At 35.4% G+C, this 19,682-nt stretch overlaps 1 protein-coding gene across 3 annotated transcripts in view; it reads left to right on the top strand.

Moving 5' to 3' along the window:
- YTHDC2 (YTH domain containing 2) overlaps window positions 1-19,682 on the top strand; it is a 112,606-nt gene that overhangs the window by 61,563 nt on the left and 31,361 nt on the right. For all 3 annotated transcript variants that reach the window (XM_037800949.1, XM_037800951.1, XM_037800950.1), the window contains 9 exons: window positions 6,882-7,008; window positions 7,228-7,293; window positions 9,997-10,175; window positions 10,427-10,523; window positions 10,604-10,691; window positions 10,778-10,858; window positions 12,790-12,872; window positions 17,510-17,615; window positions 19,198-19,317. In XM_037800949.1, coding sequence (XP_037656877.1) covers window positions 6,882-7,008; window positions 7,228-7,293; window positions 9,997-10,175; window positions 10,427-10,523; window positions 10,604-10,691; window positions 10,778-10,858; window positions 12,790-12,872; window positions 17,510-17,615; window positions 19,198-19,317 — 947 coding nt within the window. The remainder of the gene's footprint in view (window positions 1-6,881; window positions 7,009-7,227; window positions 7,294-9,996; window positions 10,176-10,426; window positions 10,524-10,603; window positions 10,692-10,777; window positions 10,859-12,789; window positions 12,873-17,509; window positions 17,616-19,197; window positions 19,318-19,682) is intronic.

Raw genomic sequence — 19,682 nt, forward strand, 5'->3', positions numbered from 1 at the left:
ATTTTTTTCATGGAGGAATTTTGATGGAAGTAAATTCTCTCTCAGTGTTACTTTCATTAAATATTGTATTAGCCAAGGTTCTCTGGGGAGACAGAAGAGACAGGATATATATATACACACACACACACACATATGTAATATATATGTAATGTGTATGTGTGTGTGTGTATAATGTAAATATTAGCAGAGTTTTTTAATAGGAATTGACTTACCTGGCTGTGGGAATGGGCATGTCCAAATTCCATATAGCAGTCCACAAGCTGGGAACTCTGAGGAAGGTTTTTGATGAATTCCCCAGGACAAGCTGCCTAGCTGAAGTAGAGATGGAAATTCTCCCTTCTCACTGCTGAAATCATCACTTCTCTTTTTAAAACCCTTTAACGGATTAGATGAGACTTCTCTCATTGTTGAAGGCAGTCTCCTCAATTAATTGTAGAGGTAATCAGCCATAGATGCAAACAACTCACTGATGATTTAAGTCCATGACATATCCTCACAGTAACAATCAGGCAGTTCTTGCATGACCAAACAACTGGACAAAATAACCTGGCCAAGTTTAGGACAGCACTCACTCTTGAATTTGATATCCTGTAACTTAAATACTACAACATGAAGCTAATATAACTAATGTATATATACAAACATACTCATAATAAAACATGGAAGAAATTTTCATAACCATTACTGTCCTCATTTCTATAACTGTCATGTGGTCGTAGCTTTATTTATAACTACCTTATTCCACATTCCCTTTACCATCGCCAAGCACCTCAGTTGGCTGTGGTTCTTTGCCTGGTGGCATGATCCAAACCTTCATTCCTGAAGTTTCTGGGCCAAGGGTAGTCCTGGCTGGATTGGGTTGTTGCAGTTTTCCATTGACTGTAATCGCAGAGCATGGTAGTACTAAGACACATCCTACGGGATCTCCTGTATTCCAGGTAAATTCTTCTTTACCTCCGTTGTGTAGTTCCAGTCCTGTTTCCCTTTGACAGGATCAGTCACCGCAGCCAGTATGGTAATTCCCCTTCTTTGCCTGTTGAACATACATTTAGATATTATGAAAAAAACCTTTGTAAAATAGAATTCTACTCAAAGGCAGTTTTCGAAAGGCAGTAGTATGGTACAAGCCAGAATTTTACTTCTGCCTTTGATTCTTTATTAAAAATTATTTTTTCAAAGAACTATGATGAGCAATTTTTTAATAAGGAGCAAATAGCGAAATAATTTGCTTTTTCATTTGATTCTTAATTTTGAAGGCTTTTATTCCAATAATCATGAGTAAAAATCAGCAGACATTTTTTCTGTATATAAGTTTATTATAGTTATATAACTTAATTTTACAAAGATAAATTGTTTCACATGAAACTTGCTCTACAGGGTAACAATACAATAATTTACGCAGCTACTTGTCAGGTCAGGTTAAATAATTGAGGATTTTATGGGAGGGTTTTGCGTCATGAAATTACATGGATCATAAAGCAGGAATGACAGGCCTTCCTTATTTTTGTCATTCGGTGTGTGAAAAGTTTTCTTCCATGCATAGTGTGTTAATTTTCTATGTGCTTATTTGTTAAGTGATTTTAATTCATATGAATTGAACTAGAAGCAAGGGGGTAAATGTGTGAAGTTAGCCAGGTTAGCATTTATAACTCTAATGCTCAAATTTATTCTAGTTGAGGTTAAGGATATGATGGTATTAAATACTTTTTCTTAAAAAAAAAGGAGGAGCCCAGTGTGGCCATGTAGCAGTCTTAACTTCCAGTTCAGTAGAATCATTGTGTCTCCTAGTGGAAACTTCTCCTTTTAGAACTAAGACCTGTAGACCAGCAGAGCTTAAGATTGCAAGGACCGGAAGCAAAAATTTTCCTAGTGGATCACTAGGGGTGATAGTGATGGGTGCCACTCCCATTTCCATCCCTTGATTCCTGGACCGGTGAATCCTGGCTATGGGAGAAACTGCACCATAGAGTGATGCTGATTTAGAGCATGCACTGCCTCCTGGTGAACACTGCCCCAGTCCTATAAGGTATGGAGTCTTCAAAAGGCTGTTCCATCATTCTGTCAATCCAGCTGTTTCAGGATGATGGGGAACATGGTAAGACCAGTGAATTCCATGAACATGTGCCCATTCCTACATTTGCTGTAAAGTGGTTTCCTTGACCAGAAGCAGTGCAGTGTGGAATATCGTGATGGTGGATAAGATATTCTGTAAGTCATGGATGGTAGTTTTGGCAGAAGCATTGGGTGCAGAGAAGGCAAACCCATATTCAGAGTATGTGTCCATTCCACTTAGAACAAAATGCTTCCCCTTCCATAATAGTTGTGGTGGCAGGCTGATCACCTTGGGGAATGGTGCCGTTTTGGGGATTAAGTGTTAGTCTGTGCTGCTGGCAGATTGGCCACACAGCAGTGGCTGTAGCCAGGTCATCCTTGGTGAGTAGAAGCTCATGCATAACCTCCATCCCTACCACCATCGTCACTTTGTTCATGAGCCCATTGGGCAATCATAGGAGTGGCTGAGGAAGGTGGCCAACTGATATCCACATAATAAGTCATCTTATCCACTTGATTACTAAAATCTTCCTCTGCTAAAGTCACCCTGTGGTGAGCATTCACATGGGACATAAATATCTTCATGTTTTTTGCCCACTCAGAAAGGCCTATCCATATACCTCTTCCCCAGATGTCTTTGTTACCAATTTTTCAATCATGTTCCTTCCGAGTGTTTGACCATCCAGCCAGACTATTGGATGCAGCCCATAAATCAGTGTATACATGTACTTCCAGCCATTTCTCCTTCCAAGCAAAATGCAGAACCAAGTACACTGCTCAAAGTTCTGCTCACTGGGAGGATTTCCATTCACCACTGTCCTTCAGGGATGTCCCCAAAACAGGCTGCCGTGCTGCAGCTGTCCAATTTTGGGTGGTACTGTATATTGTGCAGAACTGTCTGTAAACCAGGCCTGAGTTTTCTTTTCCTCAGACAACTGACTATAAGGAACTCCCCAAGAGGCCATAGCTGTGGGCTGGGGAAGAGAAGGTAATCAGTATGTTTATTTCAATTATGCATTCTGGAATTGGGGAAATAACCACAGGATGGGCCCAAAGACTTAGTAGATCCTACTGCAAAACAGACCTGAGCTAATACTTCATTGATCATCTGACCTCCATAAATCCCTACTCTGATTGGTGGACCACAGGGATGATTTTTGTCTCCTGGAATTAGTGTCACTTCTGAGCAGGTATCTTATAATCCCCAAAATGTCTAATCATTTTCTTTTCTCCATTGTACAGTTACCTTGGTAAAAGGCTGTAGGTCTCTCTGGGAAGGCTGGGAGGAAGATTAGTGTATAAATTTTTGGCAGTGTAGCAGGATCCTTCCACAAGTGGACGTGGCCTTCCCTTCTGTGTCAGTTTGGATGTATTATGTCCCCCAAAATGCCATGTTCTTTGATGCAATCTTGTGGGGGCAGACAATTATTATTAGTGTTAAATTAGGTTGGAATTCTTTGATTGAGTGTTTCCATGGAGATGTGACTCAGTCAATTGTGGATGAGACCTTTGATTAGATAATTTCCATGGAGGTGTTATGCCACCCATTCAGGGTGGGTCTTAATTGAATCACCGGAGTCCTATAAAAAGTTCACAGACAGAAGGAGGTGCTGCAGCCATGAGAGACACTTTGAAGATCGCACAGGAGCTGCGAGTGGTGCTGGAACACAACCTGGGATCAGCAGACGCTAGCCTCATGCCTTCCCAGCTAACAGGTTTTCCGGATACCATTGGCCTTCCTTCAGTGAAGGTATACTGTGTGTTGATGCCTTCATTTGGACATTTTCGTGACCTTCAGACTGTAACTTTATAACCAAATAAACCCCCTTTATAAAAGCCAATCCATTTCTTGTATTTTGCATAACGGCAGCATTAGCAAACTGGAACACCTTCATTCTGGGATTGTGAACTGTCTCAAGTCTGGGAATTAATTAAGGGGCCATTTCTCTCTGACTTTTGTTCACTTGACATAGAACTTTTGTTCACTTGACACAGAACTCTTCTGCTTATACTAATCAAGTAAGAATTTAGTAGACTGCCCATCTGTTTTACATCTCAGTACCCCATGATGTACTAGCCAATGCCATAGGTGTGTGCAAGACAGACTATTTTGGTTTTTGCTTTGAGTCTGTTTCCATTATGGTAGCCATGCCCACTTTGCCTTTGTCGATTAAGTCCCACCACTTGGCTTCTGCTAACCCAGGAACAGATCATCCCCAATGTGTTTAAGGATCCAAGTTTAGTGACAGCAGTTCCCACAGTGTTATTTGACCTATGGAGAATAGCAACCACAGAGTTCTTCTGGAATGATGGAGTTAGTCTCAGAAATTTATTCCTCACAGACTTGGTGAAAGGTGTGTCCTCTGGACATTCCTGTAGTGGGTGAGCAGGTTTTACATGGTAAATCAACTCTAACATTCCAATCTCTCTAAGCCTTTGGATCCTCTCATGTACATTATACCTGGTCACTTCTAGCATTTCAACTTCAGGCAGTGTAGGCCACCTTTTGGTGCATGCTTCAGCCAACCATATGAAATAACTGTTACAGCCTTTTCTAACCCCTTGAGCTTTAACACTGTATCCAGTATCTCTGCTTAGTGGGCCCATATCAATAAATTCAGCCTGATCCAACTTTGTGTTCCTCTCACCATTACCCCATATCCTTAACCTCCAGTCCCACACATATTCCCCTGAATTCTGTCTATATATATTGGAAAAATCATGCAGTTCTTTTGGATTGTAGCGTACTTCCTCATGGGTCACATTTTGTACCTCGCTTTTTAGGGCTTGTTGGCATTTCAGTGTAGTTTATAGATCTGGAAGAAAAGAGGGGTGGTGGGTGTGGGTCATGAGAAGAATGAGAAATGTCTTGCAAGGCAACTACTTCAGAGCCTTCCATTGCGGTTTCATCTGGTGAAATAGGATTAATCTCTTCAAACAGTTATGAGCCCTGTTTCCTCAGGGGAGGTGGTTACAGGTTTATCAGTCACAGCAGGGTTAATCCCTTCAGGTGAAGGTTGGATGTCTGATTTCTCAGGTTAGGTTGGCTGTCTGGAGGCTGATTGCTCAGGGCCCATAAAAGGTGGGGTAGCTGTTTCCTCAAGGCTGATTGGGGATTGGGTGGCTGATTGTTCAGGGCAGACCATACAGGTTTGTATGGCAATGACTCAGCAGAATCTAGGGTTTCATTGTCCCCACCCTTATTACTTTCGGCCCATATGTCCCCATTCCAATTTTCAGGATCCTATTCCTTTTCCATCAGTGCCCTCACTTTAACAGCAGACACCCTGCAAGGTTAGAAATTCAGCTTATATTGTAATTTATCCACTCACACAGTGAGACTCTGGATCTGTTTTTCAGAAATCTCAGACTGTGGCTTCACAAAATAAGATTTTCTTTCAAGGCACACATAGAAGCTTTCATGTCCTTTATACAGTGCTTAAGGGGGGAATTTGAAGACTTGAGCTCATCTGTTTATTTTACAACTGTATCCAGTGTATTTAGGAACAACCAGCCAACATCTTTATACTTTTTGATTCCACAAAACTCTGGTAAGGTGTCAAAAACACTGTCATCCGACCCTTGCCTCTTATAAGCATTTGAGTAGCCATATCCGGTAGTGATATTTTGCATATCTCTTGCCAGTTCATGCTATGGACTATCATTGCCATCTTGATTGTTGAAAATAGAGTCATTAGTACTTTTGAATCTAATCAGCTAGAGAACCGATTCCAGAAATCCTGGAACCAACTCAGAAATTTCATCCTTAAGATTCTGCTTCTCAAGAACTATTCCTGATACCAAAATCTGTATTAGTTCTCTAAAACAGAACTGGCTGGAGGTGTGTGTGTGTGTGTGTGTGTGTGTGTGTATGTGTGTGTGTGTGTGTGTGTGTGCGTGTTATGTAAATATGAGATGTTTTATAGGAATTGGTTCATGTGACTGTGGGGATGGGCAAGTCCAAGTTCTGTAGGGTAGAACATGAGCTGGGACATTTGATGAAGGTTTTTGATGCATTTCCCGGGACAAGCTGCCTTGCTGAAGCAGAGATCAAAATTCTCCCTTCCTATTGCTGAAATCCTCACTTCTCCTTTTGAAGCCTTCAGGTGATTGCATGAGACTTCTCTCATTGTTGAAGACAATGATTGTGGGTGTAATCAGCCATAGATGCAGTCAACTTACTGATGATTTAAGTCCATGAAATACCCTCACAGTAACAGTCAGACCAGTGCTTGCTTGACCAAACAACTGGATGCCATAACCTGGCCAGGATGACACATGAACTTAACCGTTGCAAAATAGTAGCTGTTCATGATGGGGAAGAAAAGTAAAACAAAAGAGCAATAAAAAATTGTGTTGACATTTGCAACCAAAGATTTCTTAGTCAAACTTTTAAGCATTCATTACTAGTTACTGATAAAAATAAACTTTTTAACTTTTTGATTCTTCTTTGATTGCATGCCGTCATTTGGTGATCAAGGAAATATGTACATTTAGGAAGGTTATTTAAGGTTTCTGCAAGTTAGTAGCCTTCCTTTTCTGTTGTAATTATCTCTGAGAGTTTAAAACAATTTAACAACTGTCTTTCCTTTTCCTTTCTTTAGCTGACAGTGTCTATTCCATCCTATTTATTCTAAGATCATATCAGTAACATATTTCTCTGCATAATCCGAGTTAGTGGTGATATAATGCTGTTATCATGTTGTTATGTGAAGGGGCAATTCCCAGTTTGATTCTCTGGAAACTCAATTTTTCCATTTATAAAAAAACTAAAATGGTTTTAAATAATTTGGGAACTTAACAGTTTGATTTTCTTTTCTTTCTTTTAGTTGATTACAGACACAGTGAAACCAGTGCATCAGCCCTAATGGTTGCTGCAGGACGAGGTTTCTCAAGTCAAGTAGAACAATTAATTAGCATGGGAGCCAATGTCCATAGTAAAGCATCAAATGGCTGGTAATTTATTTTAAACTGCATTCATTCTTTGTATATTTTTCTATAGCTAAATGTAACTTTTTTGATTTCTTATGTTTATCTTTATATTACTAGCTACTGTTTAATAATTGCTTATACATCTGGACTTTAATGGGGGTACAAATAATTTTGAGTGACTAGTTTTACAGTTTTAAGAAGATTATTTCTCTGTCTTAATTTGATGTTTTTAAATTTTGATAGGATGGCTTTAGATTGGGCTAAACACTTTGGGCAGACTGAAATTGTGGATCTTCTAGAATCTTACAGGTAAAACTTTATTCTGTATTTTATTAATCCTACCTCCTTTTAAAAAGCAGACCTATGTGTATCATAGACTATGATGAATGTAGGCTATTAGTCTGTTATCTAGAGATCATAACTTTTTAATTTTCAGGAATTTTTTTGTGAGATATTTAAATTGTTGATAAGATTTAATGTGTCATAATATTTACCTGATTTTTTTATTTTGAAAAATCAGAAGGGAGATTTCCAGTTAAACATGGTAGAATGCGTATGTTTATCTCTACATTTTCCTAAAAACCTCACTAAAATGACAGTGAAGGTGTAAATTGACCAAGTCAAAGAAAATGGATGAGGAGGACAATGATAGCTGATGGAAGATGTTAGTGAATGTTTGGAAAATTGATAGCTAATGATTAGAGGTAATTGACCTAGCAGAGCTAAGAAAACTAAAATCTGAGTGCTCAAAGTGTGGAATGTCAATTAGAAATAAACTTACTTTAGCTTTGGAATGCTGAGAGGCTCATTCAACTCCCTTGGAAGGAAGCAGTGAAAGAAAGGGCTGACTGTTTAGAAAGGGCTGAACATTTAGAACTCCGGATACCCTTCTCCCCTGCTACCAGATGATATCCTTTCTCCACCTTGACAGGAAGTCATAGAAGCTTTGGACTTGGGGTTTACCAGGAATAATGGGAGAGTAGGTGTGAGGTATCAAACAAAAAAAGGAACTTAAGTGGTCGTCTACAGATTGAAAGTTGTGATATCATCTACTCTTTTCCTACTGTCCCTTGTCACCTTTTCCTGTTTGGAGTTTATATTACTTGGCAGAAAACTTGAGAATTCTTTCCTGGAAAAATAGACCAGGCCTAGAGAAAAGATTTAGAAATACAGAACGTTGGGTGTTCCTTGAATGAAAAAACCATCTTTAAACCAGGTAACTCAACAACGCCACCTATGCACATGGAGTTTCTTGGTGCTCTACACTTTAAAAATGAACAAACAGCTAAGGATTGATCACCAGGCTTTCAAGAGGTAAAAACACAAGTCGGTCAAACAAATCAAAATAAACAATAATAGCAACAACAACAAAAAAACTCAGAATTTAGATGAAATAATGAATCAATGACCAGAAGAAAACTTCAAACAAAACAGTGCTGTTATAGAAGACATCTCATTCATGAAACAAAAACAATGTGCTATAAAAAAGGAACAGAACCCAAGCTTTTGCTCAAATTTCATCTTCATGAGAAATTTACCCTATTTATTGCAATCTAACTCCCTGCACTGTTGACTTCCCTTAATCTGCCCTACATTTTCTTTTCTCCATAGAACCTACCACCTTCTGATACACTGTATAATTTACTTATGTACTGTATTTATTGGTTGTTGTCTGTCTTTTCCCACACTAGAATTTAGTGAACTTCTTGTTTACTGTGTTTTAAAGAACAGAGATTGGGTATATAGTAGATGTTCAGTAACTTTTGAATGAATGGAAGAGCAGGAGATCTTAGGAATTTAAAATATGATATCCAAAAATTAAAAAAAAAAAAAAATTCAGAAGAGTTTCAAGATAAAGTTGTATAAAAAAAGACTTTAATTTAGAATTACTGATTAGTAGTCATATTAGGTTGGTAACTACGCAAGTTTTTTTTTAAATGTAAGAATATTCATCAGAGTATTATTTGTAATATTGAACAGAGACAAGCTATCAAGAAAGAAAATATGAATGCTAACCAAATATTTGTGTTTACAGTTCATGTACTATACAATTCACCCATTTAAGTGTACAATTCAGTGGGTTTTGATATATTCATAAAGTTGTGTAATACTCCCACAGTCAATTTTAGAACATTTTCATCACCCCAAAAAGAAACCTGCTCCCATTAGTAGTCACTCCCCATTTTCCCCCTAACCCTCCTACCCTTGGCAACCGTTAATTTACTTTTTCTCTATAAATATTTTTGCCTATTCAAGACTTTTTGTATAAATTGAATCATATGATATGTAGTCTTTTGTGATTGGTTTCTTTTACTTAGCATAATGTTTTCAAGGTCCATGCACTCCTGTAGCATCTATAAGTACTTATCCTTTTTATGGCTCAATATTCCATTGTGTGGATATACCACCTTTGTTTACTCATTCATCACAGTTGATGGGCATTTGAGTTGTTTTCATTTTTTGGCTCTAATGAATAATGTCACTGTCGACATTTGTGTACAGGTTTTTGCATGGGTATGTTTTGATTTCTCTTGTATATATACTTAGGAGTGGAATTGCTAGAGCTTATGGAAACTCAATTTTTAACATTTTGAGGAACTGCCAAATTGTTTTCCAAAGTAACTGCACCATTTCGCATTCTCACCAGCAATGTATGAGGATTCCAACTTCTCTGCATTCTCGCCAACACTTGTTATTGTCTGTCTTTAAGTTACTGCCATCCTATTGGGTGTCAAGTGGTATGCCATTATGGTTTTGATTTGTGTTTCTCTAATGGCTAATGATGTTGAGCTTATTGGTCATTTGTGTATCTTCTTTGGAGACATGCCTTTAGATTTTGGTTTTCTTTTAAAGCATTTATTGCCAAATTTTACTTTGAAAAATCTGCTTCAAACCAAAGCATGAGCTATATTATAGTTATCACATTAAGAATCATATACCCTCCTTATGGTGTGTTGGAAATTTGAAGAAGTACATATGGGAATCATTGACCTGATCTTTTTTTTTTTAAAGTGCTTCATTGGAATTTGGAAATCTAGATGAAAGTTCTTTGGTTCAAACAAATGGAAGTGACCTCAGTGCAGAAGACAGAGAACTCTTGAAAGCTTACCATCATACTTTTGATGATGAAAAAGTAGACTTGGATTTGATCATGCATCTTCTGTACAATATCTGCCATGGTTGTGATGCTGGTAAATAAGCATTGTCTATAAGAACTGGAACAAAAATGTACATTTTTATTTTAAAATTAATATTTATTGTGTAAAATTTTCACATAATTCCATTGATAGTAATGCCTGAATAATCTCAAAGGTATAATCTCATAGGTATTATTGTTTAGCAGTACTTGAAAACATGATTAGCTCTTTGTAACAATAAAGTTCAGTTGATTGGTTCTGATTTTAAAATGAGATTTAAGATTAAAAATTAATTATCTCCCAAGGTGCAATATTAATTTTCCTACCTGGATATGATGAAATTGTTGGATTGAGGGATCGCATCCTGTTTGATGACAAGCGGTTTGCTGAAAATACACATAGGTAAAAGCTAAAGCTTTATATTTGTTACTTTAAATAATGGACAGATGCTATAGTATATTTTCTCTGTAAATTGTCCACAGATATCAGGTCTTTATGCTTCATTCAAATGTGCAAACGTCTGATCAAAAGAAGGTATTAAAAAATCCACCTGCAGGTGTTCGAAAAATAGTAAGCTTCGTAAAATCTTCTTTTTCTATTTTTATTTGTTATTGGTTCTGTTTTCATATTAACTATAAAATAACATCATATTGCAGATCCTTTCCACCAATATTGCTGAAACCAGCATCACAGTCAATGATGTTGTTTTTGTTATCGATTCTGGTAAGGTGAAAGAGGTAGGTTTGTATAAATTTTATTTTTCCTTAAATGAAAGTTACATGCCATTACAATAAAAGCTTTCACATGCAGAATTGACTCTAATGGAAAAAATTCTGGTTCTGGATTAATTAACATAGTAGTAAATGTTGATTTCATTAAAATAAAACTTTAGCTTTAATAGGAAAAAAATGGAGCATTTGGCTAGTTATAGTGAAAATTTTGCCACATAGTATGGAAGTTGATTACATATTTTGTATGTTTTCCTTCTACTTGTGGGCATGGACCCTGTCTCTCTTGTTCACTGTTTTTATCTTCAATGTCCTACATATGTAGGTGTTCAAAAGATATTTGGTTCAGGAGAACCATGGCTGAAAAAAGCAAACAAACACATAAATCAGGGTTTTACTAACTACAGCCAGCGATGCCAAATCTTGCCTGTTTTTGTAAATAAAGTTTTAGTGGAACACAGCCATGCCCACTGTTTTACCATTTTTCTATGGTTGCCTTCACACTACAGTGGCAAATTTGAGTAGTTGCAACAGAGATCCTGTGTGCTGCAAAGCCTAAAACATTTATTATCTGACCGTTTACAAAAAAAGTTTGTCAACTCCTGATATAAACAAAAGGTAGCAATTCTCAATGCTCTGAACTTTTAGTAGATCCTTATACTGAAAGAATGTAAATGATAGAAGTAGTTGATTCTTCAATGGAAGCAATATTTATCCATTGGAAAGCAAGTTACATGTGTTCTAGTCAATAGAAATGATTATTTTTAATGCAAAAAAATGTTAATTGCTTTATATTGTTTTCAGTATAATTTTAGGAATATTTTTTGTAAGGTAAAATTTTTTATAAAATTCGGACATGTTCATTATAGTTGGGCATACTGTAAAGGAGGGATAAATTTATCACTAAAAATCTGAATTGTGAAACAATGAAAAATCAGGTTTTATTGCTCTAAAATTATCTAAAGCTGATGAAGTGGATTTTGAATAAATATTTTAGGAGTTAATTTCTAACTTATTTATTTATAAAGTACACCATGGTTTAAGCCATCGTGGTAGTGTCAGAAAGTTTGTACTTAACAAAGTTGACAAGTGTGACACTTTACTGAAATCTAAATAAGCATCTATTTAAAAATTCTATGATTATACTATTATGAGAACACTCTAAAAATTTTGTCTGCAATTATTTGTTTTAATTTTTAAATTAATTTTATTTTTCAAATAAAAAAAATTTCCAAACAAAACAAAGTATTATTTTGTGAAAGGAAAAATAAAGTCACTGAATGATTAAAGTATATATCCTAGTTGAGAATGCATAAAAAATAGTTCTCTACAGTAAATTTTCATTTTAGCTTCTTTGAGAAAGCTTGGGGTAGTCATCATTCCTTTTTACTTTTTCCTTGTAACATTCTATATAGACTAAATTAGTAGCTCAGTAGGAGGTAAAATGGAAGGGGTTGAGAATTCTTTACTTTGGGATAGGGCTAATTTAGTGATGATTATTATTCTTATCCCTCTGGATCAACTCCCTGAATAGTATTTCAAAATATTTCTTTCTCTGATTACTCCTTTCCCCCTAAAATGATGTAAATCCAATAGAAAAATGTAATCAAGAGAACAAATCAGTGCTCTTCAATCTTGATATCTTAAGAGAACTGACTGCCACTATCCAGTTTTAGCAGAGAGTAACAAAATAGCTCAGGAAGGCACAGAATAGAGAAATTTTATAGGTCTTCTGAGTTTAGTTTTTATTCTTTTGCCTTAGAATATCTGTAAGCAGAGAAATCTGGAGTTTTAAAAAATTGTAATTTTTTTATAATTATGTAGTCAGTAGGGGCTATGAATTAAACTTGGCATGTTAAAATACATTGATAAAGTTTCATACTATTTCATCTTAAGTAATTTTTTATGTTTTTAACACAAAGATGATTTAAATATTACAGAAGTCATTTGATGCACTGAATTCTGTTACAATGTTAAAAATGGTGTGGATTTCCAAAGCTAGTGCCATACAACGAAAAGGAAGGTAATGTATACTTAATAGACATTCATTCAGTTGCCTATAAATGGTAACATTTTCATATGTATTACATATTTAACATATATTCCACATTCTATAAAATGTTTAAATGTGCATGTTAATCTTAATTTTCATATGGTTTTTACAGAGCAAACCATTTTAATAATTTTTTAAAAGGCAATTTAGGTTACATTAAGGTTAAAAACTTTTGCCCGGCATAATCCATATCCAGAAGGCTAGGAAGCGTAATAAACAAAAATAAAAGCAAAAATTCTAAATACTTGCAAGAGAGGACAAAGTGCTAATTACTTAATTTTACAAAAAAATTCTTTAATATCAGTTAAATAAAGAACAGTAATCAATTAAAATGGATAAAGGGAATAAACAGGTAGTTTACCAAAGTAAGGAATGTGCTTGGCCTTTTAATGCATCAGCCTCACATATACCAAAAGAAATACAGATTAAAGTAATGATGTACTATTTGTTTATCAGGTTAGCATTGATGAAAATGTTTACTAATATACACAACACAGTTGGCAAGAGCATGTACCAGTAGGCTCTCATATTTTGCTGATGGGAATGTAAATTGTTGTGACTTCCTCAGAGGGCAATTTGAAACTGTTTATCCAAATTTACTTTTTTTATTTATCATATTTTTTTATCCTAGAGTATAACATATATACATAAAAGTGATAACTTTCCAACTGCAACTTAACAAGTAGTTAGAGAGCAAATTTCAAAGAAAATTATAGGTTACAATTCCACAGTTACAGTTATATCCTTATTATGAAGTATAACATATATACAAAAAGGTAATATCTTTCAAAGTATGATTAACAAGTAGATGTAATAGGAAATTATCAGTTATTATGAGTGTAGTACCATAGTTTCAGTTATTTCCTTATTGTGAAATATAACATATTTACAAAAAGATATAGCTTTCAAATTACAATTTAACTGGTAGCTAGAACAAATTTCAAAGGATGCTATGGGTTACAGTTCCACCATTTCAGTTCTTTCCTTCTAACTGTTTAATGCCCTAGCAACTAAGAAAAAGAAAATTATATAAAGATGCAGTATTCATAATCCTTTGTTAAATTCCATCTTGTCTGTTGCTACCCCTTCCTCTAGTTTAATCACTTTCCTTATTTTCAGGAATGTCTAGGCAGTGACCTCCCTAACCTGTTCATGTTGAAAAGGGGTGTCAACTTTATGAGCAAAGGGAACACATCCAGTTGATGTTCTTGAAGAGGCTATTGCCTCTGGGTTTTGGGACTTAGCTGGCATAGGAGCACTCTGAAGTTTAAACTTAGTGAGTGAAACTTTTATGGAGTCTCATAGGGATCCAGGTATTCTTTAAGGTTTTGGGGACTACTGTTGACCTAGGTTTATCTCATTTGGCATATCTAGGTGAAGCTTGCATAGGAGTAACCTCCAGGACAACCTCTTGACTCATTTGAATTCTCTTAGCCACCAAAACCTTATTTTGTTGCCTTTCTTTCCCCCCTTTTGGTCAAAAAGGCATTCTTAATCCCTTGATGCCAGGATCAGGTTCATTTCTGGAATTCATGGCCCATGTCACCAGGAAGGCTCATTCATCTTGGGGGTCCTGTCCCACATTGGAGGAGGGTGATGAATTTATTTGCAGAGTTAGGCTTAGAGACAGAATGTCCACATTTGAGTAACAAAAGAGGTTCTCTGGAGGTGTCTCCTAGGCATAATTACAGGTGGGCTCAGCCTCCTCTTTATAGCCGTAAGTTTCACCCGAGCAAACCTCAATATTGAGGGCCTTACTTACAAAGTAGGGGGTTCCTAAGTTGACATAGCATATGTTATATCCACGATAATCCATCCATATCTCACACTGTCATCACTCAGTTGTACAATCCTCATCACTCCATTTTGAACACAATTCTCATGACTCAAAACATCTTACAGTTCTTGTCATCACCCAATTATTTGTCCCTAGTGTTTTTGTAATACTAGTATGGTATTTTATTAATTATAGTCTCTAGTATGCGCTGTGTAGATTTTTCCCATGTACTCTTCTGTTGTCAACTCTCTGTGCCAGTGTCATACCTTAGAAGTATATCATGCAACAAATCTACTCTTACTGTGGATTCTACTTCTCATAATTTATCATGAGTATACTTGTACACATATGCAAAGGTGTATGTTTAAGAATGTTCTTTGCAGCATTGTTTGTAATATTAAAACTCTGGAAATAGTATAGTGTCCATTAATAGGGAAGTGGTTAAATGATTGTTAAGAGTCACCCAAAGGCATACTATATAACTATTAAAAGGAAAGATATAGTGGAATGAATTTTCAGGATATGTTGTTAATTTTAAAAAGTAAGTTGTAAAACATGTGTCTGGTATTCTTTTGTGTTAAAAATGTTTGCATATATGTATGTATGTATGTTTGTATATATATATTTAGATATACATTCATAGAAAAGTCTGGGAGAAACTGAAGAAATAGTTAAGGGTGGTTGACTCTGAGAAGAAGGATTTGGGGGTCACTTGGAAGAAGGAGATTTAGTTTTCATTTTGTTCTTTTTTGTAGTTTATTAATTTTTTTTATGTGATTACATTACTTTTTCATTATAAAAAGGCAAAATTAAAAATTTAAGTATAATTATTCATAATAATCAATAGATTATTTGGACTAACTTCTCTTACATTTTAGCTAGCAGAAAAACATCAAATACTGACTTTAAAAGAATGCCTTGTACTAAAGACTATGAATACATTATTTCCATCCTTTGTAACTTCGTAAAATATCCATGAGTTCTTTGTTGTTATAGTTATTGTATTATTTGTCCTCTTATGACAAGGTGTGGCTTGACACATTGAGCTGGACTTAAAATATACTGTTAATAGTGTATTATAGTGGATAAAGGTCATAAATTGTAGAAATTTTTGTCATTTTTTCAACAAATATTCATGAAATCCTTTACAAGTGTTAGGGATGCAGTGATGAATAAACTGTAGTATGATTGCTGAATTTTGAGGTGTGGAGAATGTTACAGTCCAATAAATTAAGCAATTTTAATACTGGATTTTTGGTGCTACAACTGGGTATTTTATTTCTGGAGGGTTTAAGATAGAATCTGAGGCAATTATGACTAAAGAAGAGTATAGTGGTAAAGCATTTCTGGCATAGGCAGAGCATACACAAAGTCCTAAAGGCAGGAGAGAGCAAGAAAGTATTTTGACTGGAGTTTAATTTAGAAGAGAATAGTGGAAAATGAGCTGAAGGAAGTAAGTAGGGACCATTTTGAGTTTTTTCTCTTTTTTTCATAATAAACCAGGGGATGTCATGATTATAATATAAAGTATTCTTTGAGCTTTTTGGATAATGTGTGGTGAGAGGCAGACCCAGTGAGAGGCTCTTTCATTAATAATAGAGAGAGATGAGATTGGCCAGGATTATTATAGTGGCAGTAGAAATAAAAAGAAGTAGGTAATCAATTTGAGAGATATTAGGGGAGAGGTAATATGATTGATGGTATGTTGGAGGTGTGGGTAAACAATAGGGTGGAATCAAGGATGTTTCCAGGTTTTTGTCTTGGAAAATTTTGTGAGTGATAGTGCCATTGTCAGATAGTGTGGGAGGAACAGTTACATTGAAAAGAAGAATTAACTTTTGGTTCTGTTGAATTTGAGTTGGCTGTGGAAAATCCAGGTGGAATTGTCCAAGAGACTTCTGAAGTATAGGCCTGGAGTTAGGATAAAAAGATCTAGGTAGACAGAAATTGAAGTCGGGGGAATAATTAAGATCACCTCAAAAGAGAAGGTAGAGTAAGAAGAGCAGAAGTCTAAGGTATAACTTCAGAGAAATATCAACATGTAAGGACTGGTCAAAGATAGAAATCCTTCAAAGGAGGCTGAATTGATAGGAAAGCTAAAGGCTACACTGTATGGTAATTCAGGGGAAAAATGTATTTAATGAAGGAAGCAATGGTTCAACAATATCGGATTTTGTAGCTCTTATCACATTGTATTATAGATATGGTGGCCTCTCTTTTAATTCTGTGCTCCTTGAGGACAGAGATATTTCTGTATCTCCAACACTTAATATATTCAGCCTCACTGTTAGATGATATGGTGATGCTAGGTGTATTTAAAAGAGACTGCTTTTCCTCAAAATACTCTTATGCTACTTGCCAGCAAATTATAAAAGTCTCTATGATGATGATTGGGTATGTGGAACCCAATATACACTGCAGTGTGTATCTGCAGTGTATATTGCCTAATCTCTACACCTCTAATCAGTGGTCCCAAGCATGGTGCTTGATTGTAAGTTCAGTAAAATTGATAGAATTTAAATCGCTAGATCTTTATGCTTTGTTTTTTTATTCACTTACTATTGTATGTTATTTCTTATGATTTTTACCATAACCCTAGAATGGATTTCAGGTAGATGTCATTCATGAATCCCATTTTGTAAGTGAATAATTGAGTCCCAGACAAGTTAAGTGTCTTCTCAAAGATTTCATAGTGGATAAGCATCAGAGTAAGCATTCAAACTCAGATGGTTCTTGGTTCATTGTTCTATCTCCTAAACCGCATTGCTTTTACAGTTTCTTTATATATTATAGCCTTTGTATGATCTTACTTTTGTCTTTTATTTCTAAGGGCGGGGAGATGTAGACCTGGAATCTGTTTTCGCCTATTCAGTAGACTCCGATTCCAGAATATGTTGGAATTTCAGACTCCAGAACTTTTGAGAATGCCATTACAGGTAGAAATTTATATAACTCTAAAAGACTCTTCTTTTTTGGGTGGGGGAGGAGAGGGACCATTTCAACTTAGACTGATTGGACGTTTTAAAAATCAGTTTATAGAACAAAATTATGAAACGTGTGCTTTGGAGGATTGTTATGTATATAACAAGGATTTTTTTTCTGTATAAGAAAATATAATTCATATGCCTTCGAACTTTTTAAGTATTATGTGAGTGCATTTAAATTATAATGCAGTTTACACATATATTGTATTTTATGTGCAACATTTAGGAGTCTATTTAGCACATTGTATTTCCCTTTAAATTTTCTGTAAGGATTAGAAAGCAAATTATTTAACACCCAACAGATAATACCAGAATCTCTATTCTGGTGCAGATTACCTTGGTGGTTTTGGAATTGAGTTCACTAAGATTTCCTAACCTTTATTAATTGTTTTCCTTTAGGTTTTGGACTTCATGGGACAGTCTAACATTGTGTAGTTTCTAGGGAAAGCTATAAGAAGTACTTTAAGTTGATTCTTCAGTGTGCTGAAGTGGATGTTGGCTTCTAAGTCTTTAAAGTCACACTGGATCATGGTTTTGGCATCCATGTACCTATATGACCTCCTCCTCCCCAGTGCCTGTGTGCTATGTGTATTCATCTTAGGATAAAATCTAAAGTCCTAACAAGAGCCTAAATGACCCTCTTGCCCGTCTCCAGCTTTCTTGTCATTTCTCCTTTCTCTGCTCACACCAATATTTTTAGTGTCTCAAGCGTATCTTGCTTTCTTCTGCTTCAGGACCTTCACCTGTGCTATCTCCTCTCTCTAGAATTCTCCCCCATCTTCCTTTTATTATTAACTCCTACTCAAGCTTTACATCTTAGCTTAAGTTTCACTTCCTCAGGAAGACTGTCTTTGACTTCCTGTGGCCTTCCTCTTCTGTTCTTGCCTGAACTTGGTTATCAAATCTGTTGCTTTACCTCTTATATAGCTCCCTGTATCTTTCATAGTACTTATCACAATTGTAATTACATTATATATTTACAGTTAATTATATAATTAATTGTTTAATGTGTGTTTTTCACACTACAAGGTCAACTCCATGAGGGCAGACACTTGTCTGCTTGTTCTCTTTTTTCTTCAGCTTGCTGCATGGTGCCTTTCACCTAGAAAACACTTAAATATTTGTTGAAATAATAAGATTCTAAAACATATTATAAAGGAAAAAAATATTTATTTTAGAGTAATTTTAAAAATTACCTACTTCTATTGAGACTAAGTAGTATTTTTGTGAAAATTGCTGGTCTTAGTGTTTTTGGACAATGACTCAGATGTAAGAACTATGTGAAGAGACATTGGCAGTGGGAGTGGCAGTAATCTTGATATGAGATAAAGAAGGTCTTTATTAAGGACTGGAACCAAGGGGGAAGTATGAAACCATCTTCCTAGACATTTTTCTCCTCACTGTTTGTTTGTTCTAAATACAGACTCTACTAGTCTATGTTTTGGAAATATGGTATCCATGATTTCTTTAAAAATAAAAGTCAATAATATGTACTCTATAATTTTTAAAAATTATTTGCTGCTTTGATTTGCAGGAACTTTGTTTACATACCAAGCTGCTAGCCCCAATTAATTGTCCCATTGCTGATTTCCTTATGAAAGCTCCTGAACCTCCACCAGCTTTAATTGTAAGAAATGCTGTACAGATGCTTAAGGTTGGTGCCTTAATAGTTTTATTTTACCTGACTTTAGTTTACTTGAAAAATAGTGACTTATGTCCAAATTTCAAGGCACACTTGAAAGTTAAAAGAAATGAGAGTAAATCTTAGTTAATTTTATACTTAGAAAAATTATCTTAAATGATGATTTAGTTTGAACAGTAATACTCTGGTGGTAATTATAGTGAAATGGTAGGCATAGAGTTCTGCATAAATATTATGCCACAAAAGATATGACAACAAAAGAACATTTATATTTATATTTATATTTATATTTATATTTATATATTTCTTGTGGATTTTTAAGTATGTTGTTTGGTTATACATAGTTTTGGGTCATTTCAAATTATATTCTTTTTCCT

The sequence above is a fragment of the Choloepus didactylus genome, chromosome 13 (genome assembly GCF_015220235.1).
Source record: "Choloepus didactylus isolate mChoDid1 chromosome 13, mChoDid1.pri, whole genome shotgun sequence".
NCBI classification, from domain to species: domain Eukaryota; kingdom Metazoa; phylum Chordata; class Mammalia; order Pilosa; family Megalonychidae; genus Choloepus; species Choloepus didactylus.